Source organism: Anser brachyrhynchus (assembly GCF_964034855.1).
Source record: "Anser brachyrhynchus genome assembly, chromosome: 1".
Taxonomy (NCBI): domain Eukaryota; kingdom Metazoa; phylum Chordata; class Aves; order Anseriformes; family Anatidae; genus Anser; species Anser brachyrhynchus.
The window spans coordinates 154,607,866-154,627,241 of record NC_137694.1 but is presented as its reverse complement, the minus strand read 5'-3'; the positions used below and the strand labels follow the sequence as shown (position 1 = coordinate 154,627,241).

The following is a 19,376-nucleotide window of genomic DNA, read 5'->3' as shown; positions in this document are numbered from 1 at the left end:
AATTGCCAGGCATTCATTACATGATTTTTTTCCATCCCAGCTTGCAACACTGCCTTTTAGCAGTATTCTTGAAATCTTTGAAAACTAAACTACATATAAAGGGACACGAGTTTGTGGCAAAAATCTGTTTCTCTGGTTAGTTTTCTGATGTATATTTTCTGAAGCCCAAAAAAAGAATATAGTCTCTGACTCTCTAATTAGCATTTGAGGTACCTAAGGGTGTCTTGCCTCACCTCTATCCAGTCAGTTCAGATGTCCTAGAATATCAGAGAGAGCTGCATGAGGCTGGCAGGGATAACACATGACCTCTAAACAACCTTGCCCTCCTGTAGCAGCTTGTGGAGGCAGGGGGAGATCAGCTCTTGATGCCTTCAGTTATTTAGGCAACTGAATCCCACCTTACATCTCTCCTGATCACAGCAACAAATCAAACACCTATCTCATTTATACAATTTAATTACCTAAGTTGGGGTGTCTATAGTCTTGAACTGAATATCACTCCTTGCAAATAAAAAATCACATCTTGCTTTATTCTGTGATCATCAGTGTTGCAACAAAAGTGAGATCTCTGAGTTCTTCCTGTTCTTCTACACCACATATAAGGATGTGAGCATTAGAGGTTTAGGACAGAACCATGACTCATTAAACTGGATGCAGGGCCATTAACAAGATAGAAAGGCTTGGCCTTCCTCAAGTACCATGTCTGCTAGTGGTGGCAGACAACATACATAGCAGAGTCTGAAACATCATCCTGCTGCATTAGGGAAGATCCTGGGCAGGAAGCTGCTTCCTATCTCCATAAATCGAGTGCACTCGTAATGTGATAGCTTGCCTGTTGAGACAGCCAACGAATTTTTCCTGGCTCTGAAAAAGTTCCTTTGAAATTCTAGAAGTGCATTTGTTTCCCCTGGCACTGTAAGAGGAAAAGTATTTATGAAGACATAGTTACTAGGTAAGTTAAAACCTGTCTATGTATGATAAAAATCAAACTTTTCTGTGTTTGCTCAGTCTCTCAGGAGATATTGATTTCTCCTGGGTAGAGAAAAAAGAAGCAACAACATGGACATACTCTATCTACAGCTGCTACAAGGTGTTCACTTCATTGTTTATTCATCACTGCTGGCAAAACCTATCACTGGAACATAGGAACTGTCATATTGGATTAGAGTGGTGGGAAATCTAGTCCGCTATCCTGTTTATGATAGTGGTCAGTATCAGCTATTCAGAAGGGACTAAAAAGAAAGATACTCAACAACAAACTTATAAAATAATTCTGTATTAACAGAGGAAGCACCTTCTTTAACCTCATAAATGTGTGCTTTGCTATGCTATGGATATCCTTATATATAAAAAATAATAAAAAAATACATTTTACATGTTATAATCACATTTTAAAATATATTTAGGTCCTTAGATTCCAGTCTTATGAAAGCAGGCTAATTGCAATTTGCTCAGTTGATTCTGATGACAATTTTGTCATAGATACAGAACAGTTACCACACAGGATCCACATCTGTACAACAAAAGATAGACAATACTAGAATTTGACATAGCTTATTGAAAGGTATTAAAATGAAATAATATGATTGATAATTTAAAAAGAACAACAACAACAACTGTGAGAGGTTTGAAGATGTCACAGCTACACAACAGTGGGGATTAATGTCCTCTGTCCTGAAGGTCTAGGCAAAATACAAATGGATCAGGCAGAACTCCTGTGACAGGCATTGTGTTGTAGAGTGAATTTAATTTGAGACGTGTAAAAAAAATTAATTTGAGACGTTCTGTAAAAAAAAGAGTTCACTGGGTTCACCAAAACCACAAGTTGCAGTGATGAGAGTTGAACATATATAAAAAGCCCCAAGCTCAAGGTGCGAGAGCATTATGACTATCATAAATGAAAAGTTATTCCTATAGTACACGTTTCAGGACAAGCAACATGGAGAATCCCAAATGTACATGTTATGAAATAAAACTAGGGAAGAATGAGACGGCATTCCTAAAACCAAAACAAAATATACACATACTATTCTTAATCTCAAGAAGACATAAAGTATATTACTTTACCTCAAGGACAAAAATGAAGGTGAAAACAACAGACATTGTTGCTAAAGGCACAGTCACTGGATCTGCAGCATCCCACTGAAATGCAAACAAAATCTATTCATAGAAGAGTTGATGTTAAACAGAAATAAATGTCTATTCTTGCCTTAACTTTTCTTAGAAGTATTTATTAATGAATAGATTTAACTTTAAAGTATATTCAGATAGGAACAGTATTGTGGTGTATTCTTCTCTTGCGGATTTACAGCTGAACCGGAAATTAAAAATAGTTGACCAGACTACAAAAAGGCAGAAATTGATTCAGCTCCACAAACTACAATTAATCTACAGCGATCTGTGCCAACTGAGATTTCTGTATCCAGAAATCATATGTTTCACTACATTCATCCCAGTAATGGCTCGATTGATCGTTAATTGGTGTTAGGAAATGTGCAATACATTCTACACGACTATAATAAAACACTTAAAAAGAAACACAGTTACCTTAACTGATAACAGCACTGACTGGGCCAGAACAAGCACAGCAATAGTTCTCTTAAAAAATGGATGCTGAGTTATATCATACATCTTAGCTCTAAAGCCATCGTTATCTGAAAAAGATAGAGTTATGGGAGGAGAGTTAAAATACGCAGTGGTATTCTTCCCTCTCCACTTCTTGACATATTTTCCATGTTCATTAGTGGCAACATAAGCCTTGACCAGTTTTGAAATACATTTCTAATTTTCTGCTACAATTTCCCATATCAAATAGGCCTTCTGAACATATAATTTCAAATACTGAACACCAGTGTTGCATGAAGGCTTTGGTACTTGTAGGGCAAGTGCATCATTCAACTGCTGTCAGGTTAATACATTCCATTCATATCATTAAGAGCCAACTGCAAATATATTTCATTTAAAAATTCATTTTTTCATTAAGGCTTATCCTAAAACCATCGAAGCGCAACCTTTTTTGGGTTGATTTTAATAGCCTTACACAGAGATCTGTGGTTGCAGCCTGTTTCCACATTAACTTATGCACAACCTCCTAGTGGCCTCACGATTACAATTTTAATTTGAATCTCGGACTCCTGGGGAATTACGAACACTAGGGCTCAACATGAATAAAATCAAAATATCTTTGATACCCGGACGAGGTGGGAGATGAAGAGGTTGTGCTATCTTCAGTCTGCTTTTCAGATCTTCCCATCGTCTCTGATCTACAGTCAGTAAAGCTGTCCCCTTAATAAACAAAGGGAAGCGTATAAAGCTTTTGTCATATAAAAGCAAGAACATTTAAAGCAGTAAACATGAAAACAACATCCTCTTTGGTGTCTGAAATAAAGTTACATACGCAACTCTCCTTAAATAACACAGCCTGGGTAAAGGAGTCAAAGTATCTGCCTGTACTCAAGAGGATTTTGGGATGCATTAGCCATGAGTTTCTGGGACTCAGCAGGCACAGCTGTTGCTCTTTGTAGCAGCAGCCCAGTGTGGCCAGTGAAGCACTGTAGGATGTCTTCCATTTGACTGAACATCACTTGCCAGGAAGAGCTGTTTTGGAGTGGTCGATTTTGTCTGGACTTTGCTGCAAAAAATCCTGCGGCTTGTCAGTGCTGCTATAGTTTCTCAGGTAGCAAGCCTTCTAAGAGTCTGCTGCAGCTCTTCACAGCTCTTCTGCTTGGGGTATAATTGAAATAAAGTAAATTCACAGTATACTGTGAATCTACAAGAGTTCTCCACAAAGGAAGAGCAAGAAGAGGTGAAGATACAAACACCTTCAGGACAGGTTGTGGTAGATGGTAATGCGTTTTCGCAACATAGGAAAAAATAAGCAAACCCCAAACAGAATTCAACATTATTCAGAATGACCTTCAAAACAAAATAGGGTCCTCATCACTTCAGAGAACTGTAAAATCTCAGGGAAAGAGTCTGGAGTTGCAGGCACAAGCGAGACCTTTTCAAGGTAAATGTCAGAGGCCCGTCTCCCTGACACGCGGCGGCCTGCCCAGGTAGCACAGGGCCGCGCTAAGTCTGGGCTTCCCTTGGCATTGGCCTGTGTATGCGCTGGAACCGCAGCCGGCTGTGCTGCTAATAAGGTCAGGAGAGCTCCCTCTGTAGCAGACATAATCTCTTTATGAAGCTGCATCCCCAAATGGCACCCTGGGAGCAGGTGCCTTCAAACACGATGCAAAGCAACAGATACAAGGATACCTGTTATTTGTGTCAGGTCCCAAACCGTACTGCTTAGAAAAGCTTAAAGGCAACTCTTTCATCCAAGTGTGTGTGTCTGTTTTATGTTCTTGGTGGGCTTTCACCACAAAGAAGACAAAAGGTGGCAAAAAAAGTGAAACTTATAAAATTTATAAACGGAGTTGCCAAGTCGATCTGTTTCTCAAAAACTGCCATTCCACCAGCCACATTATTACAAAGGGTCACAAAGCACAGCTGGGTCTGTGACTGGGGCTACTGCTGGCATAGGTATGTTTGCATTCAGACCTCAGTTCAAAGCCGCCAGACAATGTTTGAGTCAATCACATCTTCGCTGCCAACTGGACATGTGGCACGGCAAGCGATGCGTGGGGGCTGAGCAACAGAGGGGGCTTGAGGGGCTTTGGGCTGCAGCGCTGGGATTGCTGGAGACCCAGCCCTGAGTCCCCTGTGGTAGTTCCCAGACCAACATCTCTAGGCCTGAAGCTCCTAGACATCCCGTGAAATACTATGGCATATCTGAAAATATATTATTTCTTTCAGAAAATTGTTGCTTCTCATGTAAAATGCTTTACTCAGTAACTGTCCAACTCTCAAACAAACTCCTTCCAATCTCCTTCCTGGTACAATTTTAACCACGTATCAGCTATGAACTTTCCAAAGCCAGCATCTGGCTCACACTGTTACTCACGGTTACTAACCTCAAAAAGTCCTCACTGGACTGTTTTGCTCTACTCTTTTTGGACTAATTTCTAGCCCTCTCTGCATGTTATTTCACATTTTTTTTCAGTTCCTGTATATTTTTTCATTCTACTTGATCCTGCTATTTTTTGCTGTTTGCTTTTTTTCTGCATAATTAACATATTAATCTTTTCCATTCAAATTTTAAGTTTTTTTTTTCCTCATAGTAAATTCTACAGAATTATTGCACTACTACTCCTTAACTGCAGTTCATGATGCTGTACTTGCCCACACTGAAGAGAAGGTAGCGTGTTGCTCAGCTCCCTTCCAGAAGGAGTCAAGTAGTTTCCACAAAGGGCACAGCTGACAGTTGTGTTTGCTGCAGAGTTCATGCCAGGGCAATAGCAAGGGCAATGCCAGCACCCAGTCTGTCTCCAGCTGTAGCTCACCAGGATGTCTTGCATCCCCAAGCCCCAGAGTACACAACGATCCCTTCCCTCCAGTGCCATGAGTGATAAGAATATCACTCTAGATAGCTGTAACACAGTCATCTCATTATTTTGGGGCACTGTGAACTGCAAGATAATAAAAATTACTAAGTATGTCTTGGTGCCACAGAAGCACCACTAGAGGCTCAGAAAAAAAGGGACTGGTTTTTCTACTTCTCAGGGTAATCCACAAAGCCCATTTAAACCACATTTTTTTTCCTAGAATACTTTCTTTTTGTTTGAGTGATGGACAATTAATTTTACAGTGTGCTTTGCTGTCTGCCAGGAAAAAGCCATGTAGCTTTCTCTGGATCTGAAATGCTATAATTGCAGGGCTATAACGAGACCGTTTATTTGTAACACATACAAGCATAGCATGACTTTTTACCTGCCACTGCACGTATGCCTGCATCAAACTAAAAGAGCAGACTCTGGAGCATTTGTAAATATAGTGTGCTTTAGGTTCATTCTCCATCTGCCAATATGGCTGCATCATAAATAAACTCAAAGAGCTTTGAAAGAGAATGTGATGGATTGCTATCATTCCAGGCTTGAGTTTTGTAGCAAATATGGATTAGGTGTGTCTGAGGCCATGCTTGCAGAATGTAAGACTAGTAAGTTCATCTTAAAGGCAGTCTTACACCACCAGCTAGTGTAGACAGTGTAAAATCACATTCAATATTTATTGCAGTGCCAGTTCTATACACAATAAATCATCTCAATCAGTACCTTGTTTTCATTGAAATTAGCGATGACAACTCCAACGAAAAGGGTCAGTCCAATCATGCAGCCAAGGAATACAAAAACATGTATATAGATTCCATGGATCTGAATAGAAGAAAAACATGATTAATTGTCCAAACAAATCAAAGTATGTGCTGTAGAATTCAAAGACTCTGCTGCTTTTCCTTACCGGCCCAACGCGATGAATAATAACATCTCTGACTTCCACCCAGCCTTTTAATGAAAGAACTTCGAATAGTGCCAGCATTGCATTCCCCACATTATCAAAATTAAAATTCCGAGGATTTGCCCTGAAATGAGTATACAAATAGGTGTAAACTCCTGAAATAAGGCTGTTCTTTCTATTTGCTGTCTTTATACTTTATAGTCTAACATTTAAATACCTTGCAAAGTTGGTGAGAAAGACCAAAAAATATAAGAAAAGTTGTCTCAAGAAATAATAAAACAATAGCAGCAGTAATAAATATGAATAGCTTTATTTTTCTTGATCCCTATGTATGTTTTATATTGTTATTCATAATCTGATTCACAGTAATGAATCTATAACATGTTGCTGCATCTTAGTGTTTTTGTCAATAAAGCAAAACACAGCATTCGTGAAAAAATGGATTTAATGCCACTGGCCAGATTCTCCTAAATTTACCTTAAGGAGATCAATCTCAAAGCCACATAAATGATTCAGACTTCTAAGTCAATGAGATACTTTTGCAAATGTTATTCATAATTTCATTATCACCACAAACTGATGGTCTAAAGCAAAACTTGCTAAGAGGAAATCACATCTTCTTGGCATTCCCATACCATGTGCTCTGACTTCATCTATCATTTGAGATTCAAGAGGATTTCTCCAGCTGAAAATTGAAAGTACCCGCTATGGGCTAGGTTAGCACATTGCTTTGCCTCTGCAATCTCAGATGGATACTCCAAGGAGCTGAATTAATTTTCAAAAACTTATAAATGCAAATAGTTGGATTCCAGAAGAATTGTTGAGTATTGGGTGCTTGTGAAAGTCTAACCACTCAGTGAAAAAGAGAGCTCCCAGATGTTGATATATATTTGTTTTTATGTGGCTTTTACTATTGCCCTTTTTGTGGCCCTTACGTGTCATCAAGCTCTTGAAAATCTGGCCAGACATGGCCAACAGGTGGCATGAATGTCCTTGAGGTAAAATCTTTTTCTACAATAACAAAACATTCCCCAAAGTTTACAGTTATGCTGATGAAGACAGTTTTTGCTTATTTCTGGATCAAGCTGAAGTAGATTGAATTTGCTTACTCGAGGAAGAATTTTGTCTGAAGCATACAGAAACAAAGACTTCTGCAGATGTCAGAGTTTCACTGACTGTTCGAATCACAGCATATTATTTCATTACTGTAGGATGGCTCTGAATATACCATTGCTGGTGCTTTCTTTACCCACACATATAGTCAATTAAAATAATTGTGGCTGTTAAGCTGATTTTGCAAAATGCCAATCAACTTAAAAATATAAACAATTAAAGAGAGTTTTTTTTGCCTGTTCAGGTCTTAGGAAATATTAAATGCACTGTATCAAAATATTAATCACAAATATAATATTAGGTCTTAAAGAATTATCACTGCACTGTTGTGCCAGATAGACCCCAAGCATTCCCTACTTGGGACACAGGAAGCAGCTGGCAGCTGGCATAGCTGAGGGCCATAGAAGAGAAAGGTTGGTTTCAGGCATGACTTGTTCACTGGTTCTAGGGGCTATCTATAGGCACATTGATTTCCACTTCTTTTTCTTCCTAGCTTTTCCCATTTATTCTGAGGTTCTGGTGTTGAAGGATAGCTCCCAGAATGTCTTCATAACATCACTAAGCACACTGAAGTGACAATCTTCGTTCAAGCCAATTACTCCCACTGTAATAATAATCATATGTCTAATTCCTGAATTCACAAACTATGTTTTTTTTTTTTTTTCTTTTTCTTTCTGCTTTATGAATAGAACAGCTGGTTAAGATTGGAAAACTTTCACATGCCTGGCTTATTACTAAATATACCAGAATTCTTACCCTTATTACCTATAACGGTAAGATTATTCTTACCCATTTTACTTACAATAAAAACACTCCATCAGCAGTATAATGCCATGAGATTTGCGTCATACTCTACATCAATAGCTGAGATTTTGAAGAAAGACAGGCCAAGGTGTAGCAACTCACCAGACTCGTGGCACCCAAAATCCAGGCTTTTTCTCTCCAGGTCTTAGCTTTAAATTGAGATTTTTGGAAACACTTACATTTATTCTGAAGATGCCATGACAATCTTCCTATAGTAAAATAAACCATAGACTGAGATTAAATAACAGCCTGTGTGAGAGGCTGTAATGCCAATATAAACAGCACATTTGCCATCACAGGGAACCAGTGTAAATGAAAATGATAGGGTTTTTTTTTACAGGCCTGGGATTAATAGCCATGGACCTTTACCCAAAGGAAAAAGGCAGCTTAGAAAGGATTCAAAAGACTCTCCTCCTTCCAGGGTTAAGAGCGCTCTTCATTTTGCTAGCCCATCTAGGCTTTCACCTCTTTCCTACAGACCATTGCGTTCTTTAAGTAATGATGATATTTCTCCAAATTAAGTAAGAAACACAGCTAACTTTCTGCATGGAACCAATAAAGCATTCCCAGTGCTTTTGATCTCCAGCAGCTAACCTATTTTTAGCCACTGATTTAGTAATGCAAAGGTCCCATATTCCATGGTTAATTCCATGTGACATACAGTCTTTTGCAAATAATATGGAATGAATTTCACAGCTTTTTCAGACAGTCCCCAATATCTGGACTTACTTTCCTTTTTGACATGAGAACCCAGCCTTACCCTCACTCTTTTCTTCCTTTACCATCTTTCCCTCCTTCATCCTGCTTCTGAAACAGAAAGTGCCCAAGATCTCCATTTCTCATATGATCGCTCTGATTGCCCCATCTGCTTTCCCCAGCAGGCAGAAATGGCACAGCATACTACTATTTTGAAACAGGAAAGCAGTTCTTACCCTAGAGATGATGTGAGGATCATTGCATTTAGCCAGTTTTCCAGCAAATAGCTGTACTCCAAAGCTTGCAAAAACAAGCATTAATGTCAGCAAAAGAATAGAAACCTGTAAAGATGAAGTTAGACTTGTCAAGCTCTCCTCCTGCAGAGTTGAGAAAGGGGGTCAAATCTTTCCGTGAAATGCAGGAAGAATCATTTTGTTACATAAACCTGGAGATAAGGCTTTCATAACGTTACTTCAGGTTCTTATCCAGTAACCAGGTGCTGTGTTATTATTGTTAATATTATTAATATAGCATCTAAGAATTGTAGATAAGGATCAAAGCTTTCTTGCGCTCAGTGTACAACCTTGCTAAATTCTGCAGACATAAGAATTTCCATTCTCTTTATAAAGAACTCTCCAAGTACTTAAATATGTGCATTTTCTGCTTTGCTGAATCAGGCTTTACCATTTAATCTAAGTAAGCCATCATTGGATACTTAATTCTACGATATCTACAATAAAGATATGCATGAGCAAATTATGATGTAAATATCTTTAACAGGTTACAGCATCTATGAAATGCTAACTAGCTTTGTACTTTTTGTCATTGCTCTATTACTAACTGACTACAAATATCTTGTAGCTTAACTTTTTGTAAAACCTGACCTAATACAGCATTCTGTTCCAGCACAAACTGCCTGTTGTTTAGGCTGATACACACCACTTAGGGAAAGCTGGGTCCCAAGACAACAGATTAGGTTCTAAACAAGCAGTCAAAGACTCCATTATTATCATTACTTTTACTATAACTGTGTATTCATGAACATTTTTAATAACAACATCATAATGAGATCCAGATCTATGATAAGCAACTGTATTGTCTCTGGTTGCCTTTCCAAAAAAAAATGGAGTTATAGACCTTCAACTCAGAGACCAGGTTAACTTTTTTCTTGAAGAGCTGCCATACCCTACTTCTCATCTTCCTTCCCCAGCCAGACCAGTGAAAAGGGGGTAGATTTCCTTTCAGTAGTCTTTCTATGTAATTATGGTCAAATATATGCTGAAAAAAGTATCATTTAAAAAATAATTATTACAGTAGCTTCATTCAGTATAAATGAAAACGAGTTATTTATATTCCTAATTTTTAACCTGTTCTGTGCTCATCTGTAGTGGTAGCTACAATGAGATGTAAACAGACAGTAATGGAGATTAAATAACATGAACGATATAGAGAAATGGTTATCATATTACTCCTCTACATCTGTTTTTTAACAACAAGAAAAAAATAACCAAGACATACCAAAAAGATTTCTTTAAATCCACTAAACAGCTCTCGTACAACTTTCCTCATCTGAGGGACCAGTTTGAATATTCGAAGAGGTCGGAGGCAGCGGAGTACCATTAAGAGCTGAGCTCCGGATTTAGCAGGGACATTCTGAGGCATCCAGCACAGGAATATCAAACTCACCTTGAAAAGACAAAGCAGAAAAGGCAAAGAAGGACCAGGATTACAACGTTTTAACTGACATAAAACAGCAAAGAAGATCAATAAATGCTTCCTTTCCTTAAAGGGAAGATTAAGGGAAAAAAAGACTAATTTAGAAAGAGGACTCGGATCTCCTGTAGCCTGGCTGATTGTCCTAACTAATGGGCACCAGCCTCAGCCTCTGTCTTTGCCTTTGACTCAAAATCTATTTTATTCTTTTCAGCAGATGGAACGGTTCCAAAAGAAGAAATCAAATTGGTTGATTCAGAGGAGGGACATGAACTCTTTTCCTGGACCAGGGAGTATCATCTCTCCTTCCTCTTCTCATTTCAGAGACTCTGTCCTGAAATCGAGATATCCTCACCTTGAAAGTGTTAACAGTTTCCTCACCAGTTCTTCCCACCACTTTGTTACAAGTATAGGTAGCATTGTCATTCTGTGGTTTTATCATATGAATAATATGCACTGCAAAGTGTAGCTATGTTTTGTAGCCTGAACAACCTCTGATAGGCAGTTATTTATTAGAAAGTCTGTTAATTACTTCTGATTTTTTAAAAAGTATTTATAAAGCCAGTGTTATTACAGGGGGATAGAGGTGAGAGTGTTACACACACGTAAGTGCACAAAAAATGGAGGATCAACCTGATACCACCAATATGATTTTAAATGTAGCACGATTTGTTAAAACAACAGTGGTAAGAGACAGCCACTCTTAACAAAACAAAAACATTTGCCAGTGCTTCCAACTTTCTTTCATATTGTTTTAAAATCACAGGCACATCTAGAATAACCAAGGTACCCTGCTTATTTTTTTTCTTCAAACGAACAGAGGGATTCAGAGGGATTTCAAGAGACTAATGCACTTACTGATTATGCATTCTACAGTAGGAGCTTTGTGTAAGTATGCATATTTTTATTTATGGTAACAATGGAATCTTTGATACAAATTGATCGTGACAAATTTTATGCAGCACATCTGTCTGGTGGATTAATCTCTAAAAGATTTAATCTAAATCCATCAAAGCAATTTTACTTAGTAATTTCTTCAGTTATAAAATATTTCATACTGTATTATACCGAGCACTGTTTTTGACACATTCTCTGGTATTTATTGTCATATGTGAAGAGGAAATGGAACCCCTTCTCTTATATTTAAGAGGAATGCAAGAAATTTCTGGGGAACAATTTATTGAGAACAATTTCTAATAGGTATGCAATACAGAAAGACTGCTTTGTTTTCCGTCTGCTACAGCAACACCAACAACAAGGATGTGTCCTTCTGTCAAATAGCAGAGGCTTTTGAAATATCTTCTATAAAGCAGAAGAACTGTCAAGAGGGGAGGAAGCAATGAATGACAAAGAAATAGATACGCAGATTCTCCTGTATAAAAATGCTAAAGCAAGGTCAGAGATCCTGAGCTTACGTTGGAATGAAATGAGATCTAATACTTAAAACAGATCAACAAATAAACACTTAAAAGGGACCATAAAATGTAAAACCTACACTGAGTTGCCAGACACTTATCAAACGCCTGTGTATTTATAAATGTCTGAACAAATATTTGTATACATAACTGACAGCATTGCACATGAATACGGTTGTGTTTGCACACAAATTACACTACCGTATTTGCAACAGGGTGCTGAGCCAAACCTTTTAACACTCCTAAACATTTATATATGCAAAGAGATCAAAATTAAGAATGCTACAGAAAACTCCCATAAATATAAAAACTTACAAGATATATGAATATGTCCATAACTCCTCCAAAGTCTCTAATGACAGCTGTTGGTGTAAAAAACAGGCCATCTGCCATAATCTTCAGATTAAGCTCAATGCTCATGAATATTACAAAAACATATTCAGCAATCTGAAAATCAAAGCAGAGAAGTTATAATTTAGCAAAAGCAGTGAAGAAACACAGGGTGGCTGTGCTTCATTAGAGGTAATATGATTCATTGTCAGTACCTGGAGTGTTGGAGCATGCATAACTCTTCTAAACGGGGATTCAAACATCATGGAAATGCAGGAGCATATAGTAACAATGATCATGACCCAGTCCAGGTAAGTAACCAAGCCCAGCAAGTCACTGTGAAAAATACGTAAGGATAACCAGTACAGAAAGACTGAGTACTATGTCATTTGTGTTTTGTCTATACCACAGTTAAGCAATTCCCTATGAAAAGTAAATTAAACTGAGACATGTCAAAGGTTTCACTATTTCACAAATATGTAGTAGAACTAGGGAAATTACAAACAACTAAAGAAAGAAGACATTTAAAAAATCCTCTTCCTTTTCATCTTCCTTCCCATACAAATCCACGGAGAGAAAAACCTTTCTGGGGAAAGAAGAGATATGCACATGTGCATGCACACATACACACACACATGCACGTGTGTGCTCACTTATATTGCAGGCTTATGTGACCAAGCAAAGTTACTTTTGTAGTGCTTACTAAAGCTGATGGTATTTGGTATTTTTCACAGCTCCAGTAACAGGATCTGTTTTAGAACTATAAAAAGAAGAAAAGATACAGTCATTTACATTTTATTTTAGTCAGCATTACCATTATACCATGCATCCATCACCTCAACATAATTCATAACCAAAATCAAGGACACATTTTATATTGGCTTAATTTCAAATGTCTGTATAAGTTTTGTTTAGTTCTACACAATTTTAGTCATATTATCAACATAGCTAGTACCACTTCATGGCCTACATGTAATTTCTCTAATGACTGTTTAGCTGGCTAGTTTTTTAGGTCTTGCTTTTGTAAGCAAGGACTTAATTTTCTCTTTCGCTTGGGGGTGACCTGCTACTGAATTTTATGTTCCAAAGTACTTCCTCAGGAGTTCTTTCCTTTTACCTCAAAACCTATTGGACTTGACACAAAATTTCTTCCACAAGCCTCATTTCTTTTATTACTCATTTAATCATTTCCTGATTAATATTTCTAGACTTTCCACATCTGATTTTTCCTGTGAAATTGTCTTGCTTCACCTACAATATCCAAACACCCATTAGGCAGCCTGAGAGGGTAAGAACTGCTCTGTATGTAATAAGCACGTATCTAGGTGACATGACTTAAGATCTTGCTCCAGCAATTATTCAGGCTTTTTATACAAAGCAGAATGGCTTCAGCAGGAGAAGCTGTAAGAATCCTATCCAAGAATTCTCCTCTGTCCCAGTGGTTAAGGGCACTTTTTATATATCTTTCAAATCCTTGTAGCAAATCATGCAGAGAAAGGATCTGCACTGAGGAATCCTATATCCCATGTGAGGGCTCTAGCTATTGGGATGTGAAATTGCCATCACTTCCTCACTGAGCTTGAAGTGAAAAAAGGACTGACCTGACTTGAGGCATTACCACTAGAAGAGATTTCATGGTTATGGATTACAAGAATGCAAGATGCATACAAGGAGAACAAGTCATATCTTCCACAGACAGGCTCAGCCATTTGCACACTTCAGTATACAGAATATACTTGTTTTGGTGCCTTGTCACTGAACTCACTGATTTTTGTGACTTCTTAAGCTCATACCTCTTTCCCACTTTATATACAGTGGCATTCCTCAGCCTTTTTTACTAGAAAAAAAGTATGCATCTTACCAGTTTGAAAAGATCTCTAAGAATATCTTGCTTGGCAAGCTGGGTGTGGCAATGAAGAAAGTAGGCATGATTTAAACAAATAAAAATTGTTTAACAAATTCATTTTTTTCTCATGTTATTACAAGCATTTTAATTAAACTGTTGTTAATATAAACATCCCGTTACCTTTAGGCAGTCCACATTTCTAGCAGGCACTGACATGTATTTCAGATGTGTGTTTGTGTGTTTTGTTTTGCTTTTTCAATTTGCAACTGCTTCACAGCCCAGTGGCTGCATGGGAGACCTAGGCACCTAACTTCAAGGATGTCCTTCTACGTAAGTGGCAGAACACTTAAATATAGGTATTGTAAAGCTGAGTATCTAACCTTCCTGTTCTACCTAAAAGTAATTTGTTGAAGGGCACAGAGAAAATCAGATCTGAAAACAGACCTTCCAAGTGCCAAGTTCATGGCCTTGAGCTATCTTGTCTCACACTTTGTTGGTAAGATGACGTGCATTAACCCCTTTAGGGTGATGTGCACCCTAAACAAGGGTGCTAGCCATAGACAGAAGTTTAAAAGAAGAGTTGTAAAATGGCTTTATATCATACTACTTGTACACCTGTTCCTTCCACACTCACATACACCTACAGTTTAGGTACTGAGTCTGCATGGTTTTCAGCTGGTCTCTGCTTTTCTGCTTCTATCTCCCACAGCTGAACACCTCCCTCATCCTATTCTCACTCAGTCTCTAGTTATGGGCTAAGGAGTCTTCAGGCGAGCACAGATGGGATTCATTTATCTTCACTTTTTTCTACTCTGTGAATAACTGTTGGTGTTACTTCTTGCCTCATGATGAGGACAGGAATGGAACAGCAAATTGGTTCACCAAAACCTAAAATGGCAGTATAAAACACTACCCTGCAGTTTCCCCACAGTCTTGTCTCAGCTCTGCATTGCAGACTGCTCAAGTGTGTTTACCCTTACATAGGATTTTACTGGTTCCTGTCCTCCAGAGCAAGGCTACCCCAAGGGCAGCTGGCTGCCAGCTGTTGTTGTGACCATATGATAGGCAGTTTCCCTTTCAAAAGAAAAGTTATGAATAGGTTTCGGAAAACGTGAAAGAAAGCAAATACTCGTCTGACCCAACTGTTGATATGAAATAAACTTACGCGTTAAAGCGAGCTCGTACAACAACTCGGCAGAAATTCCTGAATCTATGCTCACGACCAACAATGAAAAGTGGTTTGTCGAAATATGGATGATTCTCTCGAAGCTCCTCTTCTTGGACTTTCCTTTTAAAATACAGAATGTTAATTACTAAGTGATATGCATTATACCTGGCAAAAATATTCATCTTTTTTCATCAATACTTCTTCCTTCATATAGAGAATACTTAATGCAGAAAAGTGTGCACTTAGACTGTTGATTTTTAAATACCTTTTCATTTCAGCTTGTTCTTTTTTTTCTTGGATCATTTTTATCTCACTGTCTTCTCTCTGTGCATTTCTGTATCTCACTGTGTTGGAGTGCTAGAAAGAAAATGATCCCTTTTAAATGAGGTTCATGGGTTGTTGTTTTTTAATGTTTCAGATGAAAGTAAGATATAGTATTTTACATAGAAATATTCAGATGAAAAATCTTTCTTTCCGAATGCACAGCACATCAACTCAGCCAATCATCTTGTACAGTTCTCTATTCTTGGCGAAGTCAGGAAGGGGACCAGTAAAACTGCTGTCTTGGACTTCCGGAGGGCTGACTTTGAGCTGTTCAGGACACTGGTTGGCAGAGTCCCTTGGGAGGAGGTTCTGAAGGGCAGAGGAGTCCAGAAAGGCTGGGCACTCCTTAAGAAGGAAATCTTAATGGCTCAGGAGCGGTCTGTCCCCACGTGCCCAAAGATGAGCCGACGTGGAACTAGACAGGCCTGGCTGAGCAGAGAGTTGTGGCTCAAGCTTAGGAGAAAAAGGAGGGTTTATAACCTTTGGAAAAGAGGGCGGGCTACTCAAGAGGACTATAAGGATGTTGCGAGGCTGTGCAGGGAGAAAATTAGAAAGGCCAAAGCTCATCTGGAGCTCAATCTGGCTACTGCCGTTAAAGTAACAAAAAATGTTTTTACAAATACATCAACACAAAAAGGAGGACTAAGGAGAATCTCCATCCTTTACTGGATGCGGGGGGAAACTTAGTTACAAAAGATGAGGAAAAGGCTGAGGTGCTCAATGCTTTCTTTGCCTCAGTCTTTAGCGGCAAGACCGGTTGTTCTCTGGACACCTGGTACCCTGAGCTGGTGGAAGGGGATGGGGAGCAGGATGTGGCCCTCGCTATCCATGAGGAAATGGTTGGTGACCTGCTACGACACTTGGATGTACGCAAGTCGATGGGGCCAGATGGGATCCACCCGAGGGTACTGAGCGAACTGGCGGAGGAGCTGGCCGAGCCGCTTTCCATCATTTATCGGCAGTCCTGGCTATCAGGGGAGCTCCCAGTCGACTGGCAGCTAGCAAACGTGACACCCATCTACAAGAAGGGCCGGAGGGTAGACCCAGGGAACTATAGGCCTGTTAGCTTGACCTCAGTGCCAGGGAAGCTCATGGAGCAGATTATCTTGAGTGTCATCACGCGGCACTTGCAGGGCAACCAGGCGATCAGGCCCAGTCAGCATGGGTTTATGAAAGGTAGGTCCTGCTTGATGAACCTGATCACCTTCTATGACAAAGTGACGCGCTTGGTGGATGAGGGGAAGGCTGTGGATGTGATCTACCCTGACTTCAGTAAGGCTTTTGACACCATTTCCCACAACATTCTCCTCGAGAAACTGGCTGCTCGTGGCTTGGACTGGCGTACGCTTTGTTGGGTTAAAAACTGGCTGGATGGCCAGGCCCAAAGAGTTGTGGTGAATGGAGCCAAATCCAGTTGGAGGCCGGTTACTAGTGGAGTACCCCAGGGCTCAGTGCTGGGGCCGGTCCTCTTTAATATCTTTATCGATGACCTGGATGAGGGGATCGAGTGCACCCTCAGTAAGTTTGCAGACGACACCAAGTTAGGTGCGTGTGTCGATCTGCTCGAGGGAAGGAAGGCTCTGCAGGAGGATCTGGATAGGCTGGACTGATGGGCTGAGGTCAACTGCATGAAGTTCAACAAGGCCAAGTGCCGGGTCCTGCATCTGGGGCGTAACAACCCCAAGCAGCGCTACAGGCTGGGAGATGAGTGGTTGGAAAGCTGCCTGGCGAAGAAGGACCTGGGAGTAGGCAGCTGAATATGAGCCAGCAGTGTGCTCAGGTGGCCCAGAAGGCCAACAGCATCCTGGCTTGCATAAGAAGCAGTGTGGCCAGCAGGTCTAAGGAGGTGATTGTCCCCCTGTACTCGGCTCTGGTGAGGCCGCACCTCGAGTACTGTGTTCAGTTTTGGGCCCCTCGCTACAAGAAGGACATGGAGGTGCTCGAGAGAGTCCAGAGAAGGGCAACGAAGCTGGTGAGGGGTCTGGAGAACAAGTCTTAGGAGGAGCGGCTGAGGGAGCTGGGGTTGTTTAGCCTCGAGAAGAGAAGGCTCAGGGGAGACCTCATCGCTCTCTATAGGTACCTTAAAGGAGGCTGTAGAGAGGTGGGGGTTGGTCTATTCTCCCACGTGCCTGGTGACAGGACGAGGGGGAATGGGCTAAAGTTGCGCCAGGGGAGGTTTAGGTTGGATGTTAGGAAGAACTTCTTTACTGAAAGGGTTGTTAGGCATTGGAATGGGCTGCCCAGGGAGGTGGTTGAGTCACCATCCCTGGAGGTCTTTAAAAGACGTTTAGATGTAGCCCTTAGTGATATGGTTTAGTGTAGGACTTGTTAGTGTTAGGGCTGAGGTTGGACTAGATGATCTTGGAGGTATCTTCCAACCTAGATGATTCTGTGATTCTGTGATTCTGTATTTTCTATCTACAGAACAAGGTTGTTTTTATTTTCAGCAAGGTTCATTTCAGTTTTCATTTCATGTGAGAAGTCCTGCAACTGTTAACATTAAAAGCAAAGGTCATGGAAGCACAGTTGGTGTGTCTGAATTAGAATGAATACCATCAAAGCTACCAAGGGCAACAGTTGGGAAAGATAAGGCTTTAGCCACACTTTTGTTTTCTAGAGCCTGCTACACCAATGAGGAGACTCGGGGGAGGCCTTATTGCACTCTACAGCTACCTGAAAGGAAGTTGTGGGGAGCTGGGGGTCAGCCTCTTCTCGCAGATAACTAGCTGTAAGACTAGAGGGAATGGCCTCAAGTTGCACCAGGGGAAGTTCAGGTTGGAAATTAGGAGACATTTCTTCTCATAAGGAGTTTGTAGGCATTGGAATGGGTTGCCCAGGGAGGCGGTGGCGTCACCGTCCCTGGGGGTGTTCAAGGAAAGGTTGGACGTGGTGCTTAGGGACATGGTTTAGTGGGTGATATTGGTGGTAGAGGGATGGTTGGACCAGATGATACTTTTCCAACCTTAATGATTCTATCATTCTCTGATTAACAGCTGGGCAAAACAAAGAAAGACAGCAAGTTGTGCACAACATCCAGGTAGTGACCACACAGACACACGGAAGGGGGAGGCTGAGTGAAGATGGTTGTCTAAGCTCATCCAATGGAGGGTACAATATTACTGCTCAGAGTTAAATGATTCTTTGGACCACTTCTGGAGTGGTAATGTTGGGTGTCCTTACTATCGGACACAGGCAAAGCCACACCCTGCTTTAAAATATTACATACCTACACCTTTCTACCCCCATGCGGAGTAAGTCAACAATTACTTCTTAGGCAGTTGTTTTTAAGTATGAAAATGGCTGTCATAGTTTGCAAATGGAGGGACGAAAATCTCCCCTTGACATAGTCATAGAGATCCACATAATATCAATATGAATTTGCAGGAGTGAAGATGCACTTAACTGCGTGAAACTATACCACAGTGAAAACCGTGATTACCATTCTCCCTTTTAGTCTTTTTGTCCTTTTGTCTGACAGTTCACATGTTTGAAAAATATTGTTAAGCTTTCACTGGGAATTTTGAAGTGTTGTTTTGCCACCCTGAGTTATTTGTGTAATTCTAGAGTAAGGCCTTTTAAAGTGTCCCGCATAGCAATTTTTGTGTTCCTAATGTAGTGTCTACAGTTTCAGCAA

General features: G+C 40.0%; 1 protein-coding gene across 5 annotated transcripts in view; it reads right to left on the bottom strand.

Annotated features, from left to right (window-relative positions):
- The window catches only part of NALCN (sodium leak channel, non-selective), a 237,353-nt gene that overhangs the window by 16,393 nt on the left and 201,584 nt on the right, over positions 1-19,376 (bottom strand). For 4 of the 5 annotated variants that reach the window (XM_080575903.1, XM_080575902.1, XM_080575904.1 and 1 more), the window contains 13 exons: positions 15,684-15,775; positions 15,416-15,538; positions 13,108-13,164; positions 12,620-12,740; positions 12,390-12,521; positions 10,465-10,632; positions 9,183-9,287; positions 8,353-8,459; positions 6,337-6,457; positions 6,153-6,251; positions 3,192-3,285; positions 2,548-2,654; positions 2,068-2,142 (listed from right to left, as the gene is read on the bottom strand). In XM_080575903.1, the coding sequence (XP_080432029.1) occupies positions 2,068-2,142; positions 2,548-2,654; positions 3,192-3,285; positions 6,153-6,251; positions 6,337-6,457; positions 8,353-8,459; positions 9,183-9,287; positions 10,465-10,632; positions 12,390-12,521; positions 12,620-12,740; positions 13,108-13,164; positions 15,416-15,538; positions 15,684-15,775 (1,401 nt within the window). The remainder of the gene's footprint in view (positions 1-2,067; positions 2,143-2,547; positions 2,655-3,191; positions 3,286-6,152; positions 6,252-6,336; positions 6,458-8,352; positions 8,460-9,182; positions 9,288-10,464; positions 10,633-12,389; positions 12,522-12,619; positions 12,741-13,107; positions 13,165-15,415; positions 15,539-15,683; positions 15,776-19,376) is intronic. The other variant, XM_080575905.1, reaches the window with a different exon arrangement.